The 18,557-nt window shown below is 38.6% G+C and overlaps 1 protein-coding gene across 1 annotated transcript in view; it reads left to right on the top strand.

Moving 5' to 3' along the window:
- The first annotated feature begins 590 nt into the window (after positions 1–590).
- LOC107798947 (tripeptidyl-peptidase 2) overlaps positions 591–18,557 on the top strand; it is a 36,736-nt gene continuing 18,769 nt past the window's right edge. Inside the window, exons 1-22 of the mRNA XM_075255378.1 lie at positions 591–1,163; positions 1,312–1,390; positions 1,543–1,616; positions 3,068–3,177; positions 3,346–3,426; positions 4,772–4,858; positions 4,952–5,094; positions 5,649–5,799; positions 5,906–6,028; positions 8,230–8,313; positions 8,405–8,592; positions 8,720–8,894; positions 8,967–9,088; positions 9,173–9,267; positions 9,783–9,841; positions 11,874–12,028; positions 14,637–14,815; positions 16,132–16,244; positions 16,317–16,487; positions 17,626–17,754; positions 17,863–17,963; positions 18,044–18,161. Coding sequence (XP_075111479.1) covers positions 836–1,163; positions 1,312–1,390; positions 1,543–1,616; positions 3,068–3,177; positions 3,346–3,426; positions 4,772–4,858; positions 4,952–5,094; positions 5,649–5,799; positions 5,906–6,028; positions 8,230–8,313; positions 8,405–8,592; positions 8,720–8,894; positions 8,967–9,088; positions 9,173–9,267; positions 9,783–9,841; positions 11,874–12,028; positions 14,637–14,815; positions 16,132–16,244; positions 16,317–16,487; positions 17,626–17,754; positions 17,863–17,963; positions 18,044–18,161 — 2,865 coding nt within the window. The 5' untranslated portion in view covers positions 591–835. The remainder of the gene's footprint in view (positions 1,164–1,311; positions 1,391–1,542; positions 1,617–3,067; positions 3,178–3,345; positions 3,427–4,771; positions 4,859–4,951; positions 5,095–5,648; positions 5,800–5,905; positions 6,029–8,229; positions 8,314–8,404; positions 8,593–8,719; positions 8,895–8,966; positions 9,089–9,172; positions 9,268–9,782; positions 9,842–11,873; positions 12,029–14,636; positions 14,816–16,131; positions 16,245–16,316; positions 16,488–17,625; positions 17,755–17,862; positions 17,964–18,043; positions 18,162–18,557) is intronic.

Here is an 18,557-nt window from a genome sequence, read left to right as displayed (position 1 = left end):
TAGAGAGAGAATAAGCGGAAGATTCTCATTTCTTGACTTAAGCGTATGTACAGTGACTATGTATTTATACTAATACACTTAACTAACTAATTAACAATTTACACATGTGCTAATTAGCTATTCTAACTACTTCTAGAAGTGTACAAGTTAAATAGCTTGCTGTACAAATACTAGTCTCTACAAAACATCAATACTGTTCCAAATATGAGTCGTGAGACATGTTTGGAGATTTCATCAATCAATAATAAGAAAAGAAGAAATAGTTGGCAGTATAGACATTGGCAACTATGGTGGTGACAACATTTTAGGACAAATAGTTTGATTCACATGTGTCCATGAGGAATAGTCCGATAATCAAATGATAACAATTTTATAGCAGTCTTAGGAGTTGAATTCTCTTTCTCCTCTATAACTATGTAACAAGAAATAGTTGATATGGGAACTGAATTTTCCCTCAACATTACTAGAATCCAAATGAAGCATTCTCCTAGGAAAAGAGATGTGCCGGGCTTCACATGTTCAACGTGGAAGTACCAAATTATTTCGTCAGGAAAAGTTTCTATTTATAGAATAACTTTTAGCTGTAGTTTAATACTAATTAGATAATTCTTCCCAACATATATTTGGCTATTATGTGGAGCAAGGATGGATAAGGTAATTTGACACTCAAACTCAACTCACAGGACACCCATCTAAACCCAACGACACAAGCCCCTTAATTTCCGGCAGGTGGCAATCTCTCCTTCTACGCTACGGCCGGAATCCGCCGTCTTCCTACTCAAATTACTAAAACACCCTTGAAAAACAAACTTACTAAAACACCCCTGCAACTGCAATGCAAAGCCCATTATTTAAATCACTTCCACTCTCGACACCTCAATCATATTCACACTCATTACTTTCTCGTTCTTCCCCCATCATTGTGCCCAAAAGGCTAACTGGAAAGAGCGATAGTAGGTTTAATAAGAGTGGTAGAATAACTAGGGCCATGCCTTGTACTTCGCTAGTGAAACCCAGTGACGGTAACGGAGCTGTGCGTAGTTTCAAGCTTAAGGAATCCACTTTCCTTGCTGCTCAAATGCCGAAGAAAGAGATTGCCGCTGATCGATTCATCGAAGCTCACCCTGAGTACGACGGTCGCGGCGTCGTCATTGCCGTTTTCGGTGCTTTTCTCAACTTCAAAATTCTTCATTCCTTTTTTTCATTACCATAATATCTAGAATCGTATTGTTACTAAAAGAAATAGAAGATGAAGCAATTAAGCGTCCAATTTGTATTCTATACTGTTGCTTATGAAATTAAGTGTATCAGATTCTGGTGTTGATCCCGCTGCGGCTGGATTACGAGTTACTTCTGATGGAAAGCCGAAGGTCATAGATGTTATAGATTGGTGAGCTTGACAATCTGAAGTTTGACTTGACTTTTATTTCTAGTCGATATAATACTAATTTTTTAGTATTAAAAAAGATACTAAATTTTCACGCACTACAACTGTTAAGGATAATTTAGTATTTGGACGAGTAATGATAATTTTATTTGCAGTACCGGGAGCGGAGATGTTGATACGTCTACAGTGGTGAAGGCTGATAATGATGGTTGTATTCTTGGGGCTTCTGGTGCGTTGAATTTAGAAATAAATTTGCAATTTTGTATAAGAATCTTTCACTTGTCTCCTTAAGATATAGTTTGATCATGTTGCAACTTTTATTTTTTATTTACATCTAGTATAGACCAATACAATCTTCAATCATCTGCTGACTAATGGAATGACTGAAACTTCCCCAGTCAGTCTAAATCTTTATATCGCCATGCCAACTAGTCACTCTAATTTCTTTTTACTAATTCCACAGGGTATCAACTACATTCCACTAGCACATATACCAGATAACTGTGTCCAAGCGTTAGAATCACCTATTATTTTTGCCTCTACTTGGATTTTAACCTCTGAATAGCCCAAATGGCACATTTATTTTCTTTTATGACGGTGGTGTCCGGGCCATATTGTGCGTACCTTGACTAAGTCCACCAGTTATATGCTGCCTCCTATCAGCACGAGTATTGTTAACTCTGTACACCAAGACTTCGAGTCTTAGACAGATAGGAAGAAATAACCTAGTGGTTTTGTCTCCATTAGGATATGAACCTGAAATCCCATGATTCTCTATCCATTTCATTGAGCACAGTGTTATCAAAGGCACGCTTAAAGCGCGCTTAAGCCTTGAAGCGATGCTGAAAATATGTTGAGCGCTTCGTATCGCTTGGCGGGCGCTTCAGAATTCAGTATTGTCATCAAGACTCTAAGACATACTTTTCCTTGCCAATAAGCGTAATCCTGAAAAGGCGTCACTAAACAATTGATATTTCACTCCGTCATAAATTTTCTTCAATTTCTTTGTCCATATATTTGGTATTCATGCTTATAGATTTTAGTCTTGCACTACACATACATATTTGTCGTTTTTCTCCATTTGCGCTTTTCTTCATTAAAGCCCACGCTTTATTTGCGTTTTGCGCTTAAAGCCCCAATAGACCTTAGAGGTTTTTTTGGGCTTTTCGCCTTTGATAACGCTGATTGAGCACTAGTCTACATCTTGGGTGTCCCAAATGACACGTTTATCCATCCTCAATATGGGAGATATACTAATTGAGGTGTACAATGTTGCTAGTCTTCCTTCAATATATGTAAGAAGTGTTTCCAGAATGAATTGTATCTTCCATTGCTGTTTAGAATGATGTATGCTGTAGACCTTTATCATTTCTGATGATGTCAGATTTATTGAGATTCCGGAATGTGTTTAACTCTTTTGATTGCTAATGTGTTTGAGACATTTTGGTTATGCTTTTGATAGGGAACTACACTATGCTCGCGCATCCTTCTATACATGGCTTTTGTTAATTGCATCGCTCCTAAATTTTCGAAAAAATTATAATAGGTCCCGTTACATTTTCATTTCTCCTGCACTCCTGTACTTGCTATGTTTAAAGTACGGAGAAGGTGCTATGGATCCACCTACCCCTGAGTAATTTATATACAGCATTAATGCTTTATATATTAATTTTCTTGTAGGGGCTTCTCTTGTCATAAATTCTTCATGGAAGAATCCATCTGGTGAGTGGCATGTTGGCTGCAAATTGGTGTATGAGCTCTTTACTGATACACTGACTTCTCGAGTAAAGGTGAATCTAGTTGCCATTCTCCTTATATTCTGGATTATATGCTTTATATAAGTGTTCACAATTCAATTCTTTTCTTTTCTTTCTTTATTTTTTTTTAAAAATTCAACTTGATTTCTTTCTTGTAGGGTCTTAAAGTTCTCTGTTTCTAAAAGCTCTTTTCAATTGCAGAAAGAACGAAAGAAAAGGTGGGATGAGAAAAATCAGGAAGCAATAGCAGAGGCTGTAAAGCAACTTGATGAATTTGATAAGGTTCTCCACCATCTGTATGACTATTTTGTTCAATTAACTCGTATTTTGATAAAACGAAAATGTTGAGGTGATTAACTTATTCGCAATGATCATTCTAAGAGATAATTAAAAGGACGAAGAAACTTGTAAATTCTTTAAAGAGCTGTGACATTTAAGCAGCATTATAAAGTAAGAGAAAAACAGGATATTACATGGAAAGAACTTTCTGAAAAAAGAAGAAGGATATTACATGGAAAGAAACCAAAGATTTGGAATTCTGAGTATGTCAAATTAGGTGGCTTTATTTTATCAAAAGAGTAAGCTCTACATAGCAGAGAGTAAGGAAAGGTTTGTTATCTTAATTACATATTAAACCACCAGATGAGTGGGTTGGCTTGTCTTTTATGATTGAGCATGTGGAATGTCAACCAATTAATGATAGAGATAACACATTCTCGTAACACAACTGTCTTGCAGTTTCAACTCACGAATCAGAAAGAAATACAGAGAAAAGTTAGCTACTTATCTATTGTAACTTATGAAGGTAAAATCTTGAAGAGTACTCTCTAGAGACATTCCTTAGTCTCTTAAGAAAGAAAATAAACCATGTGACTTAGGGGTGCATGCCAATGGTCATGTACTTGGCCACCAAGTTTGTCAAAAGCTGCTAGAACCATCGACATGACTTCTAGAAAAGTTTGAAACAAAACCAAGTTAAGCAAATCAAAAGCTAATCTTAATTTGCTGAGATACTGAATTCAGCCTCCTTACAAATGGTGGCAGCCTAGCCTAGTGCTTTCTTGATTCTGCTTAGTCGAGGCCTAATGTGAAGTTGACTATGTTATTCCATGATGGCTTAGAGCTTAACTGGTTGAAACAGGAGCAACTTGACTAAATTGACAACTGATGTATATTGCTCATACAGATGAGATGAGGCTGAGATTTGCAGTTGGATTACTTTGTTAAAATTTCTGAAGTATAAGTATAATATAATAATCAAGCAAGGAAAAAGGATGTTGCATTGCTTTAAAGTTCTGTCTGGCATTCTCGCTACCCGCTTATTATGAGTGCTTTACTCATTATTTTTTATTTTGTAAAAAGTAAATATCGTGCTATTGATTGTATCTAATTTGAGTTATCGTGAATTCAATTTATCATTAATTCACTTGACTCGTGCGTCTAGTAAGCACACAAACTCTATTTGAAAATATTGGTGGAAAGTTCATGACTTTATGTAAGATGTTCCAACTCATTTATTGCTTGATATTGTGCAGGGACATGCTCTTATTTTCTCAATCTCGTTGTTCTAGTTATCTAATTTTACTTTAATTTTGTTTTACTGAGCATAATTTTACCAATTCTGCAGAAACACACAAAAGTTGAAGGTGTGCACTTGAAAAGGGGTCGTGAAGATCTCCAGAACAGAGTTGATCTCCTGCGCAAGCAAGCTGATGTCCGTACCTTTTTATACTGATCCATTTCCCAAGTCCTTCACCAATAAATTGTATTTTTCTGTTTCCATTGCTAAATCTAATATCTGTTGTAGAGCTACGATGATAAGGGGCCAGTTATTGATGCTGTTGTATGGCACGACGGAGAACTTTGGAGAGCTGCTTTGGACACACAGAGTCTTGAGAATGATCCAGGATGTGGGAAGCTTGCGGATTTTGTTCCTTTAACTAATTACAGGTATGACATGGCTGCTAGAAATAGTAGTAATTTTTGTATGTGTACTGAATCAAAGGTACAGTTTATTTGCTTTCATAGAATTTTAGAAGTTGATTAAATGTGCTTTTATCGTTGGGCTTGCCAAAGTCTCAAAGGAAGTATGTGGAGTTTGCTCCAGAAAAGATTTAAGATCCGACTTTGTCGCATTAAGATGACATCCTGTGGTCCAATAAAAAGTTAAAGGTTCATCTGTTCAGGGAAAAATAAATACATTGGCTTAGACATGGTTTAATGAACTTCAAGGAGGGATGGGATGGTCTAATGCTGTAGGTAGGATCTTATATGCTAGTGTGTCATTGATGGAGCCATGCCTGAGGAAAAGAAGATACGGAAAGCTGCTTATGAGCGAGCTGTTTGTCTTATTGTCTGTGTGGGGAATATGTGTGTATCTTTGTTTTCTCGGAAAAGGGGGATGTAACTGGGGAGGTTTATGCAACTTGAACAGGAACACTGCGATATTAGTGTCTACTGCTTTACCTTTTGGAGTTTCATAATTTATACCACTAACCTTGTAGGCTTGAACAAAAACATGGAGTTTTTAGTAAATTGGATGCCTGTACGTGTGTGCTAAATGTCTACAATGGAGGAAACATTTTAAGTATTGTAACAGATAGCTCACCACATGCCACACATGTTGCTGGTATTGCCGCCGCCTTCCACCCGGAGGTAAGATAGCATTTCTATTGGCAACAATTTCATTATACTGATGCTTATCTGGCACTAGATTCAACTCGCTTAATGCTTGTTTGACGGTGGAGTGGTCTTTGTGAAGGAACCTTTGCTAAATGGAGTTGCACCTGGAGCACAAATTGTGTCTTGTAAAATTGGAGATTCACGGTTGGGATCTATGGAAACAGGAACTGGTTTGACTAGGGCCTTGATTGCAGCTGTAGAGGTAGGACCTGTTCACCGGTATATCCTTTTACTGCTAAGTCATGATCTCTCCCATGCCAAATGTGCTTTTCCCTTTCTTGAATCTCTTCTTCCTGCAATGGTAGTTCTTAAATCTCCAGCGATTCCTGCTTTAAATTCTGTGTCTGGGTGTTAATTTCTGTAGAAACTCGATCATCATCTTTGTCATATCAACAGCTTGTGGACTGAAATACAATGCTCTGTTTCCTTTGTCTCTTATTAGCCAGCACCATAGTAAGTCTTTCCATAGTTTTACGCATGGTACAATTTTCATAGTCTGTTTCCTCGCAAACAGATCTAGCATCAACTGCCACAGTTTATAGGTTACTTTACAATTGATTAAGAGGTGATTTGCATCCTTTTCTGATCTCTGTTCCAGTGTCTTTAAAAGCAAAAAGCGCGAAAAGCAACAAGGTCCACGGAGCTTGAAGTGAAGCACGCTCTTCTTCGAAGTGGAACACACGATTTATGGAAAATTTCAAAAATACCAAATGTATATGAACTTAGCACTTTAATAGTCAAATTACAATTAAAATTAACTAATTTTAACAACCAATATACGATAATGTCGATATTAAGCAATTGCTCAGCATTATTCAATGAAATGGCCTTTTCTCATTGGCATCACTTTGCACGTTATTGTAATGGTTGAAGAACAGATTTCTCCAACGTGTATGGTCTCATCCATGAAGCAGTAGCCTCTGGCTTCACAAAGTGTCGGAGCGTTGACTTTTAATAGCAATGGTCTTTACATAAAAGCACCAAAATGGCATGTATGCTTTTATTAGATGAAGTTGATTATTCGGCAACCAAAATAGCTCCCTAACCCACTGCTAAGACCGAAAATTTCAGTTTAGGTGGCCATACTGTAGACGCAGGAAATTTGTCTTCCTTTCAAATCATTTGACAGGGAACTCCTGAGGGTGTTTTCCTGATATGATCATGATTAGCACTCCATTCTTGTCAGTTTTTTCATAAGCTTTCATAAGCGTGTGAGTGCAGCAAAGTCATCAACTCCAGCTCTTTCTCCCATCATGCAATGCCCTTCTAAACTGTATGTCCCAAAGAATCTGCGTCCCATTTTGCTACATCCTCACCAATGTCTTTCAGTTTAGAGATGGGCAAAATTTTTTGTAAACCTTTTAAAGCATTCTGCTTTGCGAAAGGTCTCCCTTCATAATGCAGTCTCTAGAGGCGAGTGATTTTTTAGTTTTCTACTCTCTCCTTCCCACTCCTTGTTTGTTTCCTATTATGCAGCTCTTCATTCCGGATATCTGCATCCAATTTTAGATGGTATGTTAAGCACCTTTAGGTCTCTGAGATCTTATTCTCTCCATATCCAATTCTCAGTTACGGTATATTAAGCACCTTTTAGGTCTCTCAGATCTTATTCCAAATCATCTATTGATAGCATTGTAAATTGGAGTTTGAAGGAGAGAAGCTTGAGAATGTAAGAGAGTTAAGAGAGAATTGAGATTGAAAGTTTTTTGTGAGAATAGATGAATTGAGATGGTCAGTTTTATTATTTTTTCGGCGATAGGAAATAATTCTAAACAAGCTAATATTTTTGAAGAGGTAAGGGGGAGTGAGACAAACAATCGAATTGACCGCTTCAACGGTAATCTTTCTAAATGGTCAGATGAGCGTTGGATGCACAATTTTTTCTCCCTGGTACGGACCAGTCCAGTTTTGATCTGGACCTTTGCTGGAATGGCTTATGGGTTGGCTACCATTGAACCAGTCCACACCAGCTACAGTGGTTGAACTAGGTCCCTGGCCTCAAACTGTGGAATATGTGGGTGAGTTAAGTCAGTCAACCCAGCCGATGCCTGGTTTATTGTAAAGGTTTTTCTACGATGGCACTATTCCTTTTGGCATAGCTTTTAAGATGCTAATTGCTAAATTCCAAGTCTTGCTGTAAGGCTGGTACTTTTGGCCTAAAGTGCCAGTATTGCGTGGCATACACATTCAAGTTGGTGTGAGTCCTATAATATCTTACTCTATCACGTCTGACAACCTTATTAAGTGTCATGTGACCCTAGCTTACCAATGAGGTTCTCGTTTTTTGTCAAGTGGTTAAGCGCTTTGTCTATATGTGTAGTGCCAATTTAAAGCTCCTTCACAGATAGTTACTACATTGATTTTTGATCAATTCTGAGATGTGCATTCTTGTTCTATGGACAGCATAAATGTGATGTCATCAATATGAGTTATGGGGAACCTACACTGCTGCCAGATTATGGCCGCTTTGTTGACCTTGTCAATGAGGTAATGTTTTATTGCCTTTATATTTTCACTTGCTGGCAGTTCAGTGTATGAGAAATCTGTTGATTGGTGAACCATTTGGTGAAAAGTTCAGGTGGTCAACAAACATCGTTTAATATTTGTCAGCAGTGCCGGCAATAGCGGGCCGGCTTTGACTACTGTGGGTGCACCTGGTGGCACTTCGTCAAGCATAATTGGAGTGGGAGCATATGTCTCCCCAGCTATGGCTGCTGGTACTCACTTATTAGTTGAGCCACCTACTGAAGGCCTTGAATACACTTGGTATGGACCTTATTTAATGTTTGCAACCCTTTTCCAATTCGAGTGCTTGGAACTTTTTTTAGGATACTTTTGTGCCAGTCTCTTTATTAGAATTTAAGCTACAAAGCTGAGCTCCAAGAGAATGCAGGTCTAGTCGGGGACCTACTGTGGATGGTGATCTTGGTGTCTGCATAAGTGCCCCTGGTGGTGCTGTGGCTCCTGTTCCCACATGGACCCTTCAAAGACGCATGTTAATGAATGGAACATCAATGGCATCTCCATGTGCCTGTGGCGGGGTGGCGTTACTTGTCAGTGCTATGAAGGTAATTCCTATGTTATGGCCATTTTACACGGTTTCTCTTGTTTTCCTTTTGACTGAAGTATGCGACCTGCAGGCAGAAGGTATTCCTGTTAGTCCATACAGTGTACGGAAGGCTCTTGAGAATACATCTGTACCCGTGAGTGCTTTACTAGAAGAAAAATTATCCGCTGGACAGGGACTCATGCAAGTTGACAAGTTAGGTTCACTCTTCCTTGTGGCTTTTGATCTTTCGCATGGCCATTGATACCTTTTTGATTCATATCTTGAATGTCATCTCAGGGCCTATGAGTACATCCAAAAAGTGCAAAATGTTCCATGTGTATGGTATCAAGTAAAGATCAAGCAGGCTGGCAAAACAAGTAAACCAACTCCGTGTATGTGTGTGTGTGCTCATGTTTGTGTTTTGTGTGCTCTTGTTTTTCGTTATGTGCTCCATGGTGCTGCTGACCATTTTCCCTATGGTTTTAACAAAGACGAACTTATTCAAACAAAAGGGAGGTTTATCAAAAATGAATACTCCCTCCGTTTCTATTTATATGGCGTAGTTTGGCTGGCCATGGAGTGTAAGAAAAAAAGGAAGACTTTTGAAACTTGTGATCTTAAACTTGCCATAACATTTGTGTAGATATAAAAGCTTGCCATTAAGGGTAAAATGGGAAGTTCAAGTTACATTGTTTCCAAGTTTAGAATTCTGCCATTCTTTTTGGAAAGGGGGCTAATAAGTAAATATTGCCTTCTCCTTGGAATGGAGGGAGTAACTGTTATCTTTGTTTCTACGGGGGTAATCATAGCAGTCTCTTTAATTTGAAAAGTTTTTCTTGTCGCCGCTATTTTTTGCCTGATCAAAGGATGTGTTTGTTCTGATCTGAAATGCTTGCTTTGGTTGCAGCTCTTGCATCACGAGGCATCTACCTTAGGGATCCTAATTATTGTCACCAGTCTACGGAGGTGAGATTAGTCCTTCAAATTTTATTTCTCATGCATGCTAAGAATTCATATAGCTGACCCCAACTAGTTCAGATCGAGGTGTAATGTCGTATGCGTGCTAAAAAAATTATGGCGTGGCAGTGTTCTACTATGAAGATTTAACAATATTTATTTGGCATCTTTCGTCTCTCTGAGTACCCAGGGGCAAGCTAGATTAGTTATGATTTAATGTTATAATGGCACCCTTTTATGTTCCTTTCTTTTTTGATAGATAAATGTAAAATTGTATAAAGGAAAATCCTAAAGAACACAAACTGTTAGAAGATCCAACAAATCAAATACACGTCCATGCTATTTAGAGTGTTTCCTAAAAATAAATAAATTAATGTCAATGGTCTGTGCCAATTTGTGTGCACCTTCTCTAATCCACTAGGCATCTTGTCTAGCTCACGAGCAAGGTTGCCAAGGTAATCCTGCTGAGCACATGCCGTGTTGTTGCTCGGGATGAACCTGGGATATCTGAATTGTTACTCTCATGTCTCAATCACTACATCCTTGATGGCTAGAGTTGCCCCCAGCTGACCATCGTCGCCTTTTTTATTGGATCATTTCAGGCTGACATTTGGTTGTAAAAGAACCCTTAATTACAGGAATCCTGCTTAGAACTCCATAAATGTGGATTTGACAGTTGGCGTCCAAAACTCTTTTGCTTCCCTTTCATGTGCCTAAGCTTCACGCTCCGGCTCATGCTTCACAAATGCCTTGCTCCACCAAATCTTTGTTCGTAATCCTTAAAAAAGTTTTCCACAGAGACTCGAGCCTATTGCTGGCATTTCCCCTTTTCCATTCCACCAATGCAAGTTGATATAACTCTATCCAGGTTATCCTCTTCAGCATCACTTAACAGGAAAAAAACAGATTTATGATTCCTTCTTCCTTCTGTTGCCAGCACCCGAATTCTTTTACAGCCAGCTAGAAATCCCTTGTCCTAAGCTGCCATCATTAATACTCAACAACAGTGCGACCACATAGCCGTGAGCCCGTGACCTATAGCATAGAAAAAGAAATAGAGGACCTCTCTGGAGGCACTTATGTATGCCGTAAGCTTTAAAAGATCAATAGACTGGATGAAAGGTCTGAAGTTGGTTTAGTTGATCTCGGTTTTTCGGATAGAGTTTAGATCTTTGATGTTTCAGGTGGAGTGAGGCAAAACTGGAGAATAGGGTCCCTATTGAAAATATTCTTTTCTAATGTCATGTCAGTCCTCTTTGATGCATTCGTATGGTTCCGTGTTGGTATATAAATCGTCATCTGGCTGTGAGTCTCTGCAAACTTTCGAATGTACGAGTTTCAGAATACAACCATGTTGTGGGAGATGAAGAAATTTAGAATCCGACATAGTGATCCTGTTGATTTCAGAGGAACACTTGAAATCCTTGACAATGTTTTGTACTTCACTGTACCTTCCAAATGCTATTCCATCGAGTGTTCCAGACCACTGTGCTCGGCAGACCGTGTGCACATTAGACTGGTACCTGGATATATATATACATAATAATAATGTGACAGCTGGATCTAATGGACCAGTATCTTGGGGCATAGTGGATCTGGAGCTTTTCCAGTTCAATTTGCTTACCTTGTTGGCATGGTTAAAGAGCAGATCAACTTAGGTTTCTTTTCTACAAATACTGGTTTATAAGCTCAGAGTCATAGGAAGTTGCACGTTCAAGTGAAGAGTTCCATAAAATGTGGCTTGAACTGATAGAATATCATGTTACATGGGATTCAGAGTGCTGTATCTGCAGTTGTCTTGATAGTAACTAGATCAATTTAAGATGGGACTTGTCAAATGAATCACTGGATTAATTACATAAGTTTCACCTCTGTATAAGTGAAACAAGGTTATGTAAATTGATTGCAAGGGAAAAAAGCTGCTTAGATTCATTTGATACAAAGCAAGCTGAATGGACATTTGGTGTAAATGTGATTTAATTGGTCACACAATTTTTGATGATTCTGTTTCCCCTCAAGGCTGTTAATGTTCTTCTCTCAGTGGACAGTGGAAGTTGAACCGAAGTTCCATGAAGACGCAAATAATTTAGATCAATTGGTTCCTTTTGAAGAGTGCATTCAGTTGTTTTCTACTGGAGATGCGGTAGTGAAAGCTCCTGAGTACCTCCTTCTCACCCATAATGGACGCAGCTTCAGGTTACTCATCTTCTCTCACTGTTTTTTGCGACTGTTCTAATTTGATGATTAATTTGAACAACGAAATCTTCTTATCTCCAGTTTCTCCAATTTAGAGCACTCAGAATGTGTGCTATTTCATAAATACTTTGAATTGCAGAATGCTAAATGTTTAGCCTAATATGATAGCCTTAATTGTGTCCAACCTCAATGATTTCTAATCATTATGTTTATGAATAGTTTGTTACTTATACCTGTTGCTTATTCTGAGTTTGGCTTCTTGCCTTAATCTGTAATATCATGATAACCAACTCACGCCCAAAACGTGTTCTAGTTCCTGTTGAGAGGTTAAAAGACAACGTTTATAAGATGAGGTATTATACTATAGTTGCAGCGAAGCAATCTTTTTATGGCATTTCAACAGTGGAAAAATGTCGTCTTTTTTGCTGTCTTTCGAGAGATAAAGCCATATCTTAGACGAAGTAGTCTTGTTAATGATGTTTACCCTGTTCTTTTCTGAATATCCCTGCCATGGGAAATTCTACTAGGCATAGACTCAAGATTCTGTTCTTGCCTAAGGCAAAAGATTTACGTCACAAAATACAAACTGTAGATTTGTTGGTTTCGTTTGCTTCAAGGAGAGCTATAGGATTAGTCTGAACATGCCTTTTAAAGGATGGCTCCGAACATATATGCCTGCAGAATTAAGTCACAAGGCCATAGCTTGGAACTCCTTTTCTTATGTTCGATTTTTATGTCGTGCTAGTTTTCTCTTATGGAGCTTTGGATATATGGGACCGGATTTATGTCATCGTAAAGCCGTCTTTGGGATTGTCTGGATGAGAATTTTGTGGCAACAAGCCAACAACATAGCTTGTTTGGCCTGGTTGTATTGCCCCTGGCACACTGGATTTTACGGTCAGTGCCAACGCAGCCATCAAATGACTCTCTTGCCTAGACCATCTTTTCCTTCCCCTACTTTGACAGTAAAATCCATCTTCTTATGACCATTTCAGTCAAGAGATTGTGGTTCCTGACGCACTTCTCACATTTTCTGGTATCTGTTAATCTTTGTTGATGAAGAGACAACAATGATCTACACACCTTAAATTGGATATGAACTCTGAGCTTCACCTATTGAAGCGTGTGACCATCTCATCTAAAAGCTTAAGCTGTTAGAAAGAGCACACTTTTACTTAATTAATTATGTCTTCAATATGCCCCAAAAGAGCACACTTTTACTTAATTAATTATGTCTTCAATATGCCCCAACACTTGCAGGCTTTATTCTTTTTTCATGAGTCAAGCACGTGAAGATTCTTTTTGATAATGGGTGGTGGTGACTCGAACCCATGACTTCTTCCTACTCTGATACATATTGAATTGTGTGTCCGTCTCATCCAAAAACTTAAGCTGTTAGATCATAGATGCGATGGTCACACAGTTCAACATGGTATCTCAGAGCCTCTAAGATCTTGGTAGAGTTTTAAATAGCTTCTGCTACACCAGTGTGTGCTCCCCGTCTGACCAATGATTTTCTTCTTTTCTTCTTCCTTTCGATGTCCAAGACTGCTCCTTCTCCAGCACCCGCTGCTCCTCTCTACCTTCAAGCATTATTCATCTCTGTGGCGACTGTTCTGGTGCCACTATATCTTAGGTGACTGGCGCTGCTACTTTCTACATGACCGATGCCCTCATCTGATCTTATTTCTATTAGAGCCAAGGGTTTGAGTCCCTACTCTTAAAATTCTTTATCCATACTCTAAAAATTCTGTTACTAGAACCAAGGGTTTGAGTCAACAACAACAATAAACCTAGTGTAATCCCACGAGTGGGGTCTCGGGAGGCTAATGTGTAAGCAGGCCTACCCTGTGACGGTAGATAGGTTCTTTCCGATAGACCCTCGGCTCAAGGAACAGTGAAAATAAAGCAACTAACACTAGCAACAGAATTTTTGAGTCCTACTCTGAAAATTCTTAGTCCTTACTCTGGAAATTCTTTCTCTCCCTCTTCTGATGCTTCTCCCTTTATTTCTTTTTCTGCGTAAAGAAAGTTACCTCACTTTCTCTATTTTAATTAAAAAAAAAAGAAGACTATTTCCTTCTTCCTCCAAAAATCTTCTTTTTCTTCTTAATCTCACACAAGCAAATTCTTATCATCACCAAAGTTTTTGGCTGCATCATTTTGGGGAACCAGCTTCAGCAATTGGTCATATACTTTGTGAAGAGCTGACACGTCTTTTATTCTCTTCCACATGCTTGTAGAGCTTATTGTGGCACAGACATCTTATTTTTTGCCCGTTAATATGTAATGACGTGATTAGAACCAGCTATGTTAGTCTCTTACTTGGAAGGTGGATACAGAACCATCATTCTATAATGCTAGTTTGTTCGACACTTTAGGAAGTGAAGTGAGTGTTATGTGGTCAAGGAATTCTTCTATTAAATCATGGCTATTGCCATTACGCCTTTACTACTGCTCTAATTTCTCTTTGCACATAGTATATAATGTTAAAATGATCTTTTAAATCATGAGATAACTGGGAATACACCAAGAAAAAGATCATGAGACAACTAGATTGGTGTACATTATGGAAAAAATTACATATTCTTTCTGTTCATTTTTCCAGCATAGTGGTGGACCCCACCAATCTAAATGATGGCTTGCATTATTATGAAGTATATGGCATAGACAGCAAATCACCGTGGCGTGGACCGCTTTTCAGAATTCCAGTTACTATAACAAAGCCGACTGCTGTAAAGATCCGACCCCCTCTAATTTCCTTCCAAGGCATTTCATTTGTACCAGGTGAGTATCATATTACTAAGCTATGCATGCATTTAATCTCTTCAATGATTGCATACTGCCAGATTACTTAACTGTGTCAGGATTATCAGTAAAGTAGTGTCTGGCGGGCCTTATAGATCATTTTGCTTTGTTACATCCTGTTTGTTTATGTGTCCAGATGTAAAAACGATATATAGGATTTGCATCAGCCACTGATGCTTGCATTAGGGTAGGCTGCCTACATCACATCCCTTGGGGTGCGGCCCTTCTCCCCACCCCGTGTAAAGCCGTAAATGTGGGATGCTTTGTGCATCGGGCTACCCTTTCCTCTACCTCCACAAGGATAGGGGTAAGGTCTGCGTACACACTACCCTCCCCAGACCCTACCATGTGGGATTACACTGGTTATGCTATTGTCGTTGTATAGGTAAAACTAGTAGATACTATTTTTGGGAAGAGAAAGGAAGGTTAAGTGTCGTGTGGCTCTTCTTGTTGTATGTGGTTATGGATGTGTAGGTTTAATTGTAGGAGAAAAACTATCTTCCTTGCGTCTTTGTGGTCAAGAAGTAATGATATTTTGGGGCATGGCATTGTATTTTATAGTGTGTGTGTGGGTGAGAGAGAAAGAGAGAGAAGGGAGGGGGTTGGGGGGGGGGAGGGAGAGAAGTCTCCTTCTAGTGTTGCTACCAAAGTTAAAACTGTTGACAATGTTTCTTGAAAGTATGGGCATAGCAATATGATCTCTTATGTTTGATCGTTTAGTGCTGATAGACGATCTCCTTGTTAGTCGCATTGAGAAATAGTCTTGCTAGCTTTCTAGAGTTCTTTTCCTCAGAAAATGTGCATCTTTTGAAGTATGACAAGTGAACTAATGAAGTTCAGAAAAAATCACTTCATAAAACTATCTAAGCTACGGATGTTACCTTCTCAAAAAAAAAACTATCTAAGCTACTGAATTCTTTATCTGCAAACATAGCAAACAAGGGATCTATAATTTCGAGCACTTTGTTACAGAGAATATAAAAATCTGATTATATAGTGTTAGTATGATCTGGATCAGATGTTCAGCGAGAATATATACCATGAAATCGGCTGCAATGATGTGTTGTAAACAGATGGATTTTAGGGTAAGAACCCAAAGGAAACACTTGGAGAAAGTTGTGACAGAAACTTGAGCACGGTATGGATCCTGGCAAAATGGGCTATAGGATAAAGCCAGAAAATTGAATTATTAAGAAAATACTTTCACTTTATTTTCTTAAAATTGTTTTCAGGTCGATATTGCATGTTCTTCCTTTTACTACTTTGTCAATTTTCTGCATGTACACCTGTGTTAGGCCAAATTGAAAGGAGATTTATTGAGGTACCATTTGGTGCTACCTGGGTTGAGGCCACCATGAGGACATATGGATTTGATACAGCTAGAAGATTCTTCATAGACACTGTTCAGGTAAAATATGTTCTGATTTATTCTATTGTCCTATCGTACTGTTATTGGTATTCATCTGCTTGTGATCTACAGCTATCCCCATTGCAAAGGCCCATTAAATGGGAAAGCGTGGCCACATTTTCATCACCTTCATCCAAAAGCTTTGCCTTTCGAGTGGAGGGTGGTCGGACAATGGAACTAGCAGTTGCCCAATTTTGGTCCAGCGGCATAGGCAGTCACGAAATAACAATTGTCGATTTTGAGGTAGTTAATTTTTCAGTAAAATATAACTGAAACTGACTGTTTAATTTCTATTTCTGTTCTGGGTGGTTAACTACCCTCTATCCTCACAAGGTAGGGGTAAGATCTGCGTACACACCCATCCTCCCCAGACTCCAAGGTGTGGGATAATACTGGGTATGTTGTTGTTGTTGTTCTGGATGGTTAAATTATGATGAGCAAATGATCTTAATAAGAGGCATGCTCTTGTTTTTTTTTTTCTTTTTTCTTTTTTGCTTTAAGCTCTTTATTCCTTTCTTTTTTTTCTGAACCAAACACTACCACTCTTAAGATGAGAAGCTTTGGAAGTGCTACAGTTGTTCATCGCAAAGCAGAAGAGGAAATAATTAAGTTAGCAATTCAATCTTTCTTCTATTATCCAAAAGGCTGAATTCTTACTTGTTGGTGCTGACCTTATATGATCTTGGATATTTTTCACCCCATGAGCTCGATTTTGGGGTTTAGTTGCTGCCTAGATCCATTTTCATGTCATGTTATTATAGCCAGACCCCTTCCTATTCCTGATTTGTCCAAAGTTGGGCCTCATTTTATATTGTCCAGACATCATATGTCCAGTCTTGGTCGAGCAAAGAGGTGTTTGGTTGAGGGATTGTAATGTTATCTCCTTGTATGATCTTAGAGGATCCTCACCACATGAGATATCTTTTGGGGTTGAACTGGGATCAAGGTCCATATTCTACCGATGCAATTCAAACAAAATATTCTTTTATCATTAAAAAACAAAATTGTTTAGTAACGAAATGGGCCTGAATAGAGTGGAACAGATATAGAGGATTCATATAGGAACACCCTCTAGGTTGCGGTTGAGGTGTAGTTGATTGAATATCTTTCCTTCTATTATATAGAGATTCATGGTATTTTACTCCTTTCACCGAGTACTCTGCACATGATGCTTCTAACCGGGTTTGCTGTGTGTCTACATGTTAGTTATCTTTTTGCGAGTAAAATTTCCCACCCCTTCCTGGACAACTGAATCCACTGGAGTTATTGGAAGTGAACGGGTGCTCGGAAGAATTTTATGCTTTGCTGCCCAAAATATATGGATAATTGGATACAAATAAGACAGTAATGCCTTTGCTTGGTCCTTGGTGAAAATTCTCAGATCGCATTCCGTGGTATAAACATCAGCAAAGAGGAAGTAATTCTTGATGGAAGTGAAGCACCCGTAAGGATTGATGCTGAGGCTCTTCTGGCAGCTGAAAGACTTGTCCCTTCTGCAGTGCTCGACAAGGTGAGTTGTTTCTTTAACTTTTGGATGTCAGCCACTCCAAGTGGTATGCTTCCTTAGGAGGGTAAAACATTTACATGACCTCTTTTTTCTGTTTGAAATTTCCTTCAGATAAGAGTTCCATATCGTCCTATTGATGCCAAACTGCATGCACTGTCAGCAGATCGGGACAAATTACCCTCAGGAAAACAAATTCTGGCTCTTACATTAACGTGGGTTTGATCTCTTGGAACTAGTTACACTTTGCTTAATTACAATTTGGATAATAACCATTTCCAACTTCTGTCTACAGTTACAAGCTCAAACTGGAGGATGGTGCAGAACTAAAGCCGCAGATTCCCTTGCTTAACAACCGGATCTATGATAACAAGTTTGAGTCTCAGTTTTATATGATATCGGATGTGAATAAGGTATAGACTTTTCCACCTTTTACATGTGAAAGCATTCCATAGATTAGCCTTGAGGTTTGCTTCTTAACCAACCCCCCCCCCCCCCCCCAAACCAAAAAAAGAAAAATGAAGTAAAATAAAATAAAGATTGAGGAGTACGTTGAAGAAAAAACGAAAAGTGGATTCCATACTTCTTTTCGTGTTTTGAAAATTATGTGGGCTGTAGCAGGATTAACAAGAGGTAATGGCCGTCGGAGTGGAAGATAAGAATGCTTAGTTAAGGAGGTCTTCTTAAAAAGTAAATGAATGCTGGGAGTAATCTTGTGTTACTATTTTGTGTAACAGAGCTTATAATGAGGGGTGTCCGTCACATTGTTTTGCTAATGCACGAGCAACACTAGCTGATATATTCAGCAG

The sequence above is a fragment of the Nicotiana tabacum genome, chromosome 6, assembly GCF_000715075.1.
Source record: "Nicotiana tabacum cultivar K326 chromosome 6, ASM71507v2, whole genome shotgun sequence".
NCBI classification, from domain to species: Eukaryota; Viridiplantae; Streptophyta; class Magnoliopsida; order Solanales; family Solanaceae; genus Nicotiana; species Nicotiana tabacum.
The sequence above is the reverse complement of the archived record's forward strand: the minus strand, read 5'-3'. Positions and strand labels throughout refer to the sequence as shown.